Raw genomic sequence first — 13,164 nt, 5'->3', positions numbered from 1 at the left:
CTCACCCTTCCTGCCTCTTGCCATCTGAGTAGTTATCAACTCCCCTACTGACTGTTAGTTGCAATTTTTTTTACAAGTGCATGCTAAATACAAAAGACACATTTAACATCACGTCTTGGTTGGCCCTTAATACAAACTCTGCAAATGTTGTATTAGGTGTATCCTCTATTATTTCTTCAGCTCTAACCATCATCCTCTTATCAGGATCCAAAGAGCTGCTTGGGCTTACAGAAGACATTTATGCCCCCTGGAATTTTGGGCTTTGATATGGTTTTCATGCCATATATGAAACTCATTCCATCAGTCTGCCTTGCAGCATGGAAGCACTGCTGTTCAAGGAAACAAGTTTAAAGTTGTTGTAGGCCCACAGAACTGATTCCATGTCTCTGTGGACTCTGGTCATTTTACTTAACCTTTTCCATATACAAATACAAAACTTTACAAACTCTACCTCTTCTTGTCCAAACTGCTCCATAGAATCACAGTATATTTCACTATCTGAATCGCTTGTCAAGTGCTGAATGCCAGAGACCTCTTCGGTGGTATCTGTGTGTACAGGTAGAAGACTGAACACTTAATAAATGCTCATAGGCCAATTCTGACAAGAATAAAACAACTCTGTACTAAAGTACACTTTATCAGCTTAGCAATATTTCATCAGTTTAAACAATCAGCATATGGTTAGGGTACCACTATAAACAATTTAGTTTAGGGGTTAAAAAAAGCTTATCATTTAAGTGGTTTGTTTAAGAGCAAGTGGATTAATATATCATTATTTGAATGACCATTGACAATGGGGCAATATATATATATTAGTTTTGAGGTTAAATTTCCCTAATTACTTTGAAACCTACCTCTCTTCACCACATACGTAACACACTCTTCACATGGATGCTCACTGTGCAGGCACGTTATTTGTATGAATACCCCACCCCTTTCGTTGGGGGGAGGAAACATGTAAATCAGGTGACACACAACACTAGTGTTATGTGCATGGAGGACATGTTTAGACTGCTTCTACACCACATGAAGACCCAGTGGGTGTATGAACTGGGGACATACTATATTCAAATAAAGAAAATGTAATATAGCCACAGAAAATAGTAATAACTAGTCCTGAGTAGGGTTGCCAGGTTCATGGCCTGAGACTGATCCTGTGTCTTTAGGAGAAGAGAAAGTCAGCCAAGTGCAGGTGTTCTTGCAACCCTGTGATGGGAAAAACCACAAGGTGGAATTCTCCCTTCTCCCTGCACAACGTTTAAAGATACAGAAGACCTCTTGGAGGCTGGGCCTGGCAACCAAGAGGTCTTCTGTATCTTTAAAAGTTGTGCAGGGGGAAGAGAGAATTTCACCTTGTGGTTTTTCCCATTACAGTGTTGCAAGAACACCTGCACTTGGCTGACTTTCTCTTCTCCTAAAGATACAGGATCAGTCTCAGGCCATGAACCTGGCAACCCTAGTCCTGAGTAAAGTTTAAGTCTTCAATCTTTTCCCCTAGATCTTGGCACAAAATGGGAAAATAGTCTTTATAAACCAAACAGTAAATTCCTGGGTAGTCTTTACTAAAGGAATATTCCATTTGACAAACATTTAGGCAAATTTAGACAACAAATGCACATGGGGAAAGTACCTTGGTGAGAAGACCCAAAATTAGAAATGAGAGGTAGCTCAAGGCATTTGTCTCTCTTCTTTATTTCTTCATTCATATTTATGCCATTCAGAGCAGACTTAGTCTGTATGCTACTCTGGATTTCCAAATTAGGGACATCATCACAGCAGCCATTGGCATCAACACTGTCCAACTCTTTCGCAATGGTTGAATCTTGTTCCACACTCCCACCATCTGTAAAACCAAAAAGGGCACAACTTCACACAATAAAATATACTAGTTTCTATAGCTGTGTTTTTTGTTTGTTCACAGACATAATTTTTAGTTCAAAAATACGTATTACGCAACCTGATTAAAGATTTCAACTTTAAATATCAAGAAAGAAACAAGCTAGAAAAAGAGCATATGAAAGCCAATTCAGGCTGTAGACACATATTGCTTCAAAAGCAGCGAGAATAGTTTTTCTGGCTGTGTTTTGAAGTGACTCTGCCCTGTGCTGCACACACCTTCCTTCCCCACTGCTGACTTCAGTCCTTTCAGGACTGCCCACAGCAAAGTGTTGGGCAATCACTGTCTCTGCCAGAGGCTACAGCAAAGTGTTTGCATTGGCTACAACTTCAGAGGCAACGGGTTTATCTACCAATCAGTTGCGAAATCTGTCTGAAGCTGATTTTAAAACAAACAAACACTTGAGCTGATCCAACCAGGTTTGACAGTAAAAAGGGGTGGAGTTTGACTAGCATCATATGCCCCCATTTTCAGAGAAGAGAGGTGGAGATGCACTGGAACTGGCACAATAGAAAGTGTCTCTCTACTCTTAGGCTGCAACCCAACCCTTTTTGCACAGTGATATGGGGGGTGGATTGGGTGGAGGGAATCTCTGTCAGCCTCTGATGGTCTCTGCCTATGGAACTCCCTGGTGCCCACTGAATATGTGAAAGTCCCACTGGCAGGATCCCTGCTGGTAGCAGCATATGGAGAGGGGCAAGGTTGGCCTGGGATTTGCTGGATCCTGCATCAACTTCAGCTGGCACAGCAATTTGCCTATTCCCCATCTTCTGCCCCAGCCTGTGTGATGGCAAGGCTATGGATGTGGCAATGGCCCTGCTGCTCCATTGTCTGAGCAGTTACAAGACCTATCTATAAAAGGATAAAGCTTAAAATATACAAGCAACAGCCAGAAAGTACTATGGTTGATTCTCAGTATGCACCACTGTAATGTGTTTAACCTTCATTCTACAGACTCTGGTGGTATCATGGTTTGAAAAATGCTATTACTGAAATGCATATTTGTATTCATAAAATGCCTGTCAATTTTTAACACTGAATTTGGGGTGTGGGGAGGAGAGCTGCTTTTTGCACAGTTTAAACCCTATAATAATCACTGTAACATGGTTGGTCATGAATTTATGTTCCACAGCAACCAAGATTCACTTGAACAAGATTACAAAGATGCAAAAACCGCTCTGAAAAGGTGGATGCAAGTCAGAAATAAAGCTGTACCTTTTTCAGATTCCTTTAATTCTGTTATTTCTTCCTGATGTGGTTCTTCCTCTGACTCTGCTCCACTGTCACTGCTTTCAGATTTGCCATTCACAGCTGGCACAGACATTATGGCATATCCAGGTTCTATGAACAGAAAAGGGATATTTACTATAGAAGCTTTATAAAATAATTAAGGAGTTATTAAATATTTAACATTTTTGATTAATTCCAGTCATTTTTCACCTCTTGTGCTCAAATATAATTCTATAAGCATAGATATATTCTACAAACTTGCCTCCTGTGGCTCAGAATACAGAACATCTGTACCTGTAAGTAAAGTGTCCTTATCATGGCTTGAAACTAGACAAGGATTTTATTTTATTTTATAGGCTGACTACACCAAGGGTAAGAAATGTGTGGCCTTGCAGATGCTGGACTCTGACTTTCATATTCCCTGACCATGGACTATGCTGGTTGGGGCTGATAGAGTCCAACAACAGCTGGAAGCCCACAGATTCTCTACCCCTGAGCTGAACACATCATTATTTCTTTGTTATCAGTTCAGAATTCATTGCTGAACTCTCAAGGAAAGATTCATATGGTGATTCTGTTCCAATGCCATACTTCATGGCTTAGAAAGTTGGTTTTAGCAATGACACACTTCATATGCAAAGGCAAGTTTAATGATACAATATTTATTGCAAAGTGTTGCATGAGAACAGCAGATCAAAAACTTCTTCAGCTTTTATATTAATTACATTTATGTCAGTAAGCAATGTAAAGCTTTGCCTAAGTACACAGCTGCAGATACAGGAGTATGACATTGAATGTCATTATCAAAACCAACACTTTGTAAAAATCAACCCTTTTTCTCATATATTTGTGCTTTTAAAACTGGCAGAACATTCAATAGAAACTTCTTCCTGAAGCACTATAATTTGCACAAAAGTAAACATGTACAATAATCAGTTAGTGAGGGTACTAAAATGTGTCACTTCTTGACTTCAAGGATGAATCCTTCCAGAGTTGTGGCCTTAAACAATAGGAGGGCAACCCATTGTGTGTGCTCCTCTATCATTTCCATTCAATTCGGGAAGGTTTCTTTAATTACTTATTTTAGTCCAATTTCTGGAGGTCTATCAAGTGAGCCACAGTGAAATTAATGGATACTGATGGAGTGTGATCTGTACTGGTAAAACCTGTACTTGGAATGTCAAAACCCTGAGCATGTTAATCTTTAGGTTCAAGTTGCATATTGTGTAAACCACTACTTGGGACTCAAACAGGTTTTGCTTCTTTTTTTCTCTGCAAGGTAATTTACTATATGGTAAATTAAAGGATAGAAAGGCAGATTAGTTTTCCATACCTTTGTTCCAGGAACTGTCACTCAGCTGGATAATTTTCACAACACAGAACACTAAGGTGCCAGACAAGGAAATTTGTTTCATAAATAAAGCAGTCCCAGTGCAATACAGAAGCTCCACAAAAAGTATCATTTCCCCATAATAAACAACAATTTTGAAGATGTTTAAGAGAAAAATAGCTATTTTTATTTCCTCAGTCAATCATAAATATAATATGCAGCACTCTCTTAATGGCTCCCCTATGAAGTATCAGCAGAACCCTTGAAATTCCTTCCTTCACCACATAATGACTGAGGAAGAAGATCATGTGGGTATCCTATTACATAGATGTAGGAGCTCTGCTATTATGTCCAAGAAGAGCCCTACTCGGAGAAAATGTCTAGCCTCTATAGGCTACAGAAGTGCCATTCTTCAACTTGAAGCAAAATCATAGAATACAGTTGTTTAGACCAAAAAAATCTTGTGCCAAAGTTGACTCTCTCTCTCCCATCCCTGGCCCCTGATGCCCCTTTCTGGTTACTTCTCTTATGTTGCATCACTGAAAGCCAACCTGCATGTACTGTACCTCTAGACTGAGCAATGGATTTATTTTCTTCCTTTTCGTAATATGCATTGCTAGGTTAAAAGAACTTTTTCCAGATTGTACTTCAGGCTATTAAGCTATAAGTGGTAAAACAGCTTAAAGGCTTCTCAAACTGTACTCTAATGATGATAATAAAGGAAACATTTTGAAACCGTGTTTGATTAGAGTTTCCTCTATTCTTTGGACAGATGCCTGTAATGAGAATGGAAAAGGGCATTCTTATTTCCTCCATGAAAGTATAATAATTAGAAATCTATCTATAGCCAACCAATATAAAGCATTTTATATGTATGTTCATGTGCAACAACCTGATGTCTTTTTGCTGGGCACGCATATGACAAACATGCATGTTCATCATGCATGGATGATATACATGCATTTCCTACATGTGTGATGCTTTGGTGTAGAAAAATAATAATATGTGAGGTAGCTCTCATCTCCTTTCCACATCCATTAAAGTAGAACAACAAGGATCCTGTGGCACAGCAAAATAAGATATCATCTCTCAGAGCCATAGTTGCTCAAGCCCTCTCTCAGTAGATATGGAAATAAACAAAAGCAAATAGCATATATGAAAACATTTAGGTCAGGTTGAAAAATTGCATTCATTAAATAATGGATATGCAATTTAACCCTCCTCCTCTAGGATGCACACCTTAACATGGTGAGAGGGTTTGAGAGTGTTGAAGAAGCTGGGAGCAATGGCATCAGGAGTCTTAGACCAAGAGGCTAGACTCCTAGCAGGAGCACCCAAGGCAGAATGGTCAAAGCTGAGACACCAGACTAAGATGCATCCAAACTCAGAGGAAGGCAATGGTAAACCACCTCTGAATACCTCGTACCACAAAAACCCTATGAACAGAGTATCCAAAATGCAACATGAGGCAGATCTGGAAGATGAGAACCCCAGCTCAGAAAGGACTCAACGAGCTACTGGGGAAGAGCAACAGACAAGTACGAGTAGTGCTGTGACTAATGACACAGCTGGGTCAAAGCAGAAAGGAAGCCCAAAGACTGATGTGCACAAATGTGAAAGGAGAGTCCGGAGCTGTACGACACAAGCAATAGGAACATGGAATGTGAGAAGCATGAACCAGGGAAAGTTAGAGATTGTCAAGCAAGAAATGGAACGCATCAACATTACAATACTTGGCATGAGTGAATTGAAATGGACGGGAATGGGACATTTTCAATCAGGCAACTACAACATATTTTATGCAGGAAATGAGAAATTAAGATGAAATGGGGTTGCTTTAATAGTGAGAAGTGATGTAGCAAAAGTAATTAGGAACTATAATGCAAGGTCTGAGTGAGTTATATCAATGAGATTAAATGGGAAACCTATTAACATAGCCATCACCCAAGTCTACACTCCAATGGCAAACACAGAAGAAGAGGAATTGGAGAGATTTTACGCAGAAGTACAGAAAGAAATTGATCACACACCAAAACAAGATGTGCTGATAATGATGGGAGACTGGAATGCAAAAGTAGGGAACAGAGAAGAACTAGGAATTGTGGGAAAATGGGGCTTAGGAGATAGAAATGACGCAGGATAAAGACTTATTAAATTCTGTGAAACCAATAATTTGTTTCTTGCAAACACATTTTTTGAGCAACCAAAAAGATTACCGTACATGTGGACATCACCAAATGGTCAATATAGGAATCAAATTAATTATATAATTGGTAGCAAAAGATGGAGAAGTTCCATAATTTCTGTGGAAACAGACCAGGAGCAGACTGTGGTACACATCATGAATTGGTAATGTTGAAAATCAAAGTAAAGCTAAAGAAAAACAAAGCAATCATAATGCCAAAATACAATTTAAATAACATCCCAGAAGAATAAAAAGGTCAAATAAGGAACAGATTTGAGGCTTTAAACTTAGTGGATAGAGAACCAGAAGAACTATGGAGTGAAGTCAGAGACATTCTCAGGGAAGAATGCAAAAAGACAATACCTCTAGTTAAAAAGAGAACGACCTCAGTGGATGACTGAAGAAACTCTTAAAATGGTTAAAGAGAGAAGGAAAGCAAAAGTAAAAGCAGATAAAGCTAAATGCAACTATACAGCGACTAGCGTTTCCCAACTAGTGGGCCACCCATATTTCCTGACCATTGGCAATGCTGGCTGAGGCTGATGAGTGTTGTGGTCCAACAACATCTGGTGGCCTACTAGTTGGGAAAGGCTGGACGTAGGGACAAAGAGAACTATTACAATAATTATTGTACAGAAATATAAGAGGACAACAAAAAGGGTAGAACAAGAGCCCTATTCCAAAAGATTAGAGAAATTAAAGGGAAATTTAAACCAAGAGTAGAGATGTTAAATAATCCACACTGACTGACTGAGATAAAAGATGGATGCAATACACTGAAGAACTCTAGAAAAGAGATGCCAGGATGACAGATTCATTCACGGAGGAACCGTATGATGAAGAACCAGAAACTTTAGAATGTGAGGTGGAAGCTGCTCTTAAAATACTTGGAAGAAATCAATCACCAGGAACAGATGATATACCAATAGAGTCGCTACAAGCGACTGAAACTGAATCTGTCCAAATTTTGACAAAAATTGTCAACAAATATGGAAAACAAAACAATGGCCCATAGACTGGAAGCATTCAATGTACATCCCAGTTCCAAAGAAAGGGGATCCCAGGGAATGCAGTAATTATTGAACTATTGCCTTAATATCCCATGCAAGTAAAGTAATGCTCAAGATTCTACAACAAAGGCTCTTACCATATATGGAGCGAGAAATGCCAGATGTCCAAGCTGAATTTAGAAAGGGAAGAGGTACCAGAGATCATATCATAAACATACATTGGATAACGGAACAGACCAAGGAATTTCAGAAGAAATTCACCCTGTGCTTTATAGATTACAGCAAAGCCTTTGATTGTGTAGATCATGAAAAACGATGGAATGCTTTAAAAGAAATGGGGGTGCCACAATGAATGGGGGTATGAATGCTGATGAAAGTTAAAGAGGAAACCACAAAAGCAGGACTACAGCTGAACATCAAGACGACTAAAGTAATGACAGCAGAAGATTTGCCCTAGCAGCGCAAAAGTTACGGATAAAACACTCAGACATGGCAAACCAGCTAGGGTAATATCAGGCTTGGCCTCACAAGGTATGTGTCGGACAGCCGGATAGCTAGGCATAACTGTCATACTCTGCACTATTTTTAGCATGTTTAGTAGTTTGTATATTTGATGTATGTTTTAATAGATGTATGAAAATGATTGTTCGTCTGCGACGGCCTAAGGCCATGCAATAAATATTTGACTTGACTATGTAACTTTAAACTTTAAAGTTGACAATGAAGACATTGAACTTGTCAAGGATTATCAATACCTTGGCACAGTCATTAACCAAAATGGAGACAATAGTCAAGAAATCAGAAGAAGGCTAGGACTGGGGAGGGCAGCTGTGAGAGAACTAGAAAAGGTCCTCAAATGCAAAGATGTATCACTCAACACTAGTCAGGATCATTCAGATCATGGTATTCCCTATCTCTGTGTATGGATGTAAAAGTTGGACTTTGAGAAAAGCCGATAAGAGAAAAATCAACTCATTTGAAATGTGGTGTTGGAGGAGAGATTTGCGGGTACCATGGACCGTGAAAAAGACAAATAATTGGGTGTTAGAACAAATTAAACCAGAACTATCACTAGAAGCTAAAATGATGAAACTGAGGTTATCCTACTTTGGACACATCATGAGAAGACATGATTCACTAGAAAAGACAATAATGCTGGGAAAAACAGAAGGGAGTAGAAAAAAGAAGGCCAAACGAGATGGATTGATTCCATAAAGGAAACGACAGATCTGAACTTAAAAGATCTGAACAGGGTGGTTTATAACACATGCTACTGGAGGTCACTGATTCATAGGGCTTCCATAAGTCGAAATCGACTTGAAGGCACATAACAAAATGTAACCCTATGTGCCTTGGCAGAGTTATTTTATTTATTTTACAAAATGTATATACCGCTTGACTATAAAAAAACTTCTAAGCAGTTGTTACGCCAAAAGGCTCTTTACATCTGGAGGAAGCTTCAATAATCACCAGATGAGAAACCAGGATAAAAACAACACCTTTATTGATTGATTACCTATATCTTTTGCAAAAGAGAGACGAAGTATTCGGCTAACGCCAGAATCCTAGTCTGAAAGCATAGCTACACAGATTACATTGATATATGGCTCCAAATCCTCCTCACACACAGCCCCTCCCTTATTGCTTGTTAGCAACACTTGTCAGTGTGCTCCATTGTTCTGGCCTTTACAGCGTTCTAATCTTGAGCGCTCCCTGTGCTGTTCCTACCTCCCCCAGGCACAGCATATTCTAGCTTAGTCCCTATCTTCTTGGAAGGTGTCCCGTTACATGAGAAGAGCAAACTAGCATTTTAAGTATCAAAACAGCAACTGAGCATTTGGCCTTCTCAGGCACTTTTAGTATCCACAGAGGAATTTTGCTTTTCTGCTTCTAAGTTAATTCAGGTTAATCCATTTTCTGCTATGCCAAATCAACACTACATACTATAGTTCCCAAACTATATATCTCATTTATCACAATCCCCCCTCAAAAAGCAATTTTAGGGTTGAAACTTGATTGTTAGGGCTTGTTTCAACTCCCTAAATGCTTTTTCCATTAACTTAAGTCCATTTTCAATCCTTTAGCCCCTCCTTTGTCAGGGACTCATACAAAACAGCTGCTTTTACTCCGAACTCAGGGATCCATTGTCTGCAAAACCCCACTAGTCCCAAAAAAAGCTCTCAGTTCTTCTGGAGTTCTGGGGCTTGGCATATTGCTTCCCTTCTTTCAAGGCCCAAGGCCCTTTTTCCCTTTTTCCCACAGACCAGAGTATCATCCATCCTTCAGGAACTGTTGGATAAGGGGTTGGAGACCTTCTCGAACCTCGCACCTGAGGCAGGCTTATGTTGCATCACCCCCCTCAGGGCCATTTGATACGAAGAGCTACAACATTTAGGAATAGTGACTCTCATCAGGTTCCCTTGAAAGGAAATGAAAGCTTGCAGTTTTGTTAAAATGTCCCTGTCCAGTAAGGCAATAGGACAATTTTGGGGATACCAAAAATTCATGCTGTATATGTTCATCTCCAATTTTGACCAATTGAGGCCATGTGAAGTGAAGATTTTGCTTTATCTCATCAATGCCTTCCACCTTAACGTGGGAGCTTATTTGGTCAGGCTGTGCCCTTGGCAAAATCTTCTAAAATCTTCTTCATGCCCCATTCAAGCTGGCGAATTTCCCTGTATGCTTATGCTGCAATACCACTGCTGCTTTTTGACATGGACGGCCTACAATTTTTACCTTTACCAGTCCTTCTGGTATTTGAGTTACATCATACCAAAAAGGATCTGGGCAGTCCAATATCTTTGGGATTGTACGTCCCCAATCCACAAGCTTATGATACATGTATGTATATATCTTCATGTGTGTTTCTAATTGACACTAAAAAAACTAAGACTCTTTCTAACGAACAATGGGATTCACTGTGGGTGGGGGTGTATACACCAAGGAATAAAATAACATTTATGCAACAGCATTTAGCTCTGCCCTTGTTTTCCTTTGCACAAAACCTCTGGAACGCATCACCAGCCATACCATCAGGTGGGGGTGTGTGAGAGATGGGGTGGGAGTTATAGCTCTTGGCCTTACACCTCCTAGAGTCCACTTGAACTAACATGGGTTAGCCAAGCCATATCACTCCCCCCTCTTTGAAATGTAGATGTTAGGAACAAATTTAAATACCCCCTCCCTTCTCTGGAGGGGTGAGCAGGCGTATACCTTAATTCTAATTAGGCACACAAGCTCAATAATTTATTTTACCTGTTAGTGGTCCCACCAGATACCAAAAGTAAAGCAGACACACAGACAATTACTTGCTTGATCAAGAAAGGGTCTCTAACCATACAGACCACAGTCTGTCAGGAGAGAGAACAAACTTTATTAGCCCAAAGCTTCATTTATATAGGTTTCATAAGCAAAACAAGATGCAATGTTTACTAAAATCATAGAATAAAAATACAATATTACTGAATAAAACAAGCGCGTTTTCTTATCCTTTGTTACATTTCTCATAATTCTAAAAAGCGAGAGTTTGATAAATAATTCATACACATGTCAATCTAAGCAGCTTAATATGAGATAAGAACTGAGGAAATGCGAGTAAGAGGGTTAGATTGACATTTGGTGAAAAGGTAAACATGAGGCTTTAGTATGCTTGTGTCAGCAGTATGACGTAAAACTATGGATTCATTCTAGCAAAGTGTTTAGGAACACTTGTTCTGTTATGCTATTTAGCTACAATGTCAGGGTGTGTATGAAAAAATGAAGCAAGACAAGAGAAACTATCAACAATCAACTGGGATACATTTTATCTTTCCAAGATATTATTATTCCAGCCAGAGAGGCGCCTATGGGTGTTATTTCTCATGGGAAGAAACTGAACTTAGAGTTGTGTTTCTCTAGGGTCCAGAATTCTTTGCAACATTGGTTCTGACAGAAATGTAGGTTCTTTTAAACCACTCTTGACAACCCCAGGCAACTTTTTGTGGTCTAGAATAAATTTATTCCTAACATAGACGTATACGTCCTTTCACAGTTCTGCCCCCAGGCTCCGATGCTGACTTCCAATTGGTATAACTGTGCTATATGTGATGAAAACACATTCAAGGGCCAATTAGACAAAGATCCGAATTCTCTGGAAAACCAAAACTACCACAATGGGGTGCATTATAAGGTTGAAACTTCCTTGGCGTCCACATCCCAGCCAAACAGGGAAAGAGCTTATCTATGATCTGAGTGACTGCATGTTAATCATGTATTATCTGACGTGTATCTTGTACTCCTGAACATTGCACTATTCCTAACCATTGTTATGACAGAATGGGAAAGTAAACAAATGGGCCCAAAACTCTACACTGGTGAACTCCACATCTGAAATAGCCAAATTCTGTAAATCCCCTGTTACAAAATCACTCAGAAGAATTTGAAAAGCTAAAACAGCCATAACATATAAATTATGAAAGGAAAAATAGCAATGATCAACACATCCTTAAAGGAGAATTCATAAAACATTACATTCAATATTACAATGGAAATAAAACAAGTGTCAGGGTCTTGAATCATACCGCAGGGTGGCTTGTACAGAGTTCATCCTCTGGAAGCCAACTGGTCATGTTCAGTGTAAGCTGTAACTGAACTGTCCTGGAATGATGAAAAAAATAATCATTCCCTCCTCCCCCCGAGTGACTGTAACAAAGTTTGCAAACTTGCACAACATGAGACATCTGGCCAAAAGAAACAGCGGTATCCATTTCAGGTCAACGGCCAAGTAGACTTGTCAGTTTCCATAGCTGTGGAAGAATGAAGCAGGCCTCTATGCTGTTAGCACATGCTGGAGAATGGCACATCTGTTGCATAGCTATGTAAAGGCCCAGGGCGTTGGTACCAGCTTCATGTAAACCTACCTCTTTGCCCAGGCATTTTAAGCTTAATTTTAATTTTAAATTTAAACTGTAATTGTAATTTTTATTTCATTTTTATTCTAATTTTGTTCTTAAATATGTTTTATAATTGTATAGTGTTATCCACACTTGTTCGTATTTTAAAATGTGGTTTTATCTTGTTGTACACCGCCCTGAGAGCTTGTTGCTACAGGGCGGTTTAAAAGTGCAATTAAATAAATAAATAAATAAATAAAATGTGAGGCTCCAGTCAAAAATGCCTGCAATAAATCTCCTGTGTCTCACACAAAAAGAAAACGTTCCTTTGGGAGAAAATGCTTCAGTGCAGGAAAGAAAATATAAAAAATAAAACAACCATGGCCGCAGATGAGACTTCTGATCAAAAGTGGACAAAACCAAAATATTGTGTTGCAACAGACAGACACACAACAGGACTACACATTCTAAAAACCTTCGTGTTTCGCCAGCCTCTGATCATGTGCAGAGGTTGCCCATGCAAGTAGCCACGAAAAGCAGCCTTTAGGAAGAAAGGGGGGTTACTTTACAGCTTCTGCACAGACTGAAGAAAACAGCTTTAAGAAACTTTCTTAAATTACCAAAATATACTTATACTT

The 13,164-nt window shown here is 39.3% G+C and overlaps 1 protein-coding gene across 4 annotated transcripts in view; it reads right to left on the bottom strand.

Annotated features, from left to right (window-relative positions):
• ACBD5 (acyl-CoA binding domain containing 5) overlaps window positions 1-13,164 on the bottom strand; it is a 51,884-nt gene that overhangs the window by 14,690 nt on the left and 24,030 nt on the right. For 3 of the 4 annotated variants that reach the window (XM_061587567.1, XM_061587569.1, XM_061587570.1), the window contains 4 exons: window positions 4,461-4,511; window positions 3,113-3,238; window positions 1,631-1,843; window positions 452-546 (listed from right to left, as the gene is read on the bottom strand). In XM_061587567.1, coding sequence (XP_061443551.1) covers window positions 452-546; window positions 1,631-1,843; window positions 3,113-3,238; window positions 4,461-4,511 — 485 coding nt within the window. The remainder of the gene's footprint in view (window positions 1-451; window positions 547-1,630; window positions 1,844-3,112; window positions 3,239-4,460; window positions 4,512-13,164) is intronic. The other variant, XM_061587568.1, reaches the window with a different exon arrangement.

This window comes from Rhineura floridana, chromosome 10 (assembly GCF_030035675.1).
Source record: "Rhineura floridana isolate rRhiFlo1 chromosome 10, rRhiFlo1.hap2, whole genome shotgun sequence".
In the NCBI taxonomy this organism is placed as follows: domain Eukaryota; kingdom Metazoa; phylum Chordata; class Lepidosauria; order Squamata; family Rhineuridae; genus Rhineura; species Rhineura floridana.
This window is presented reverse-complemented; position numbering and strand designations above follow the sequence as displayed.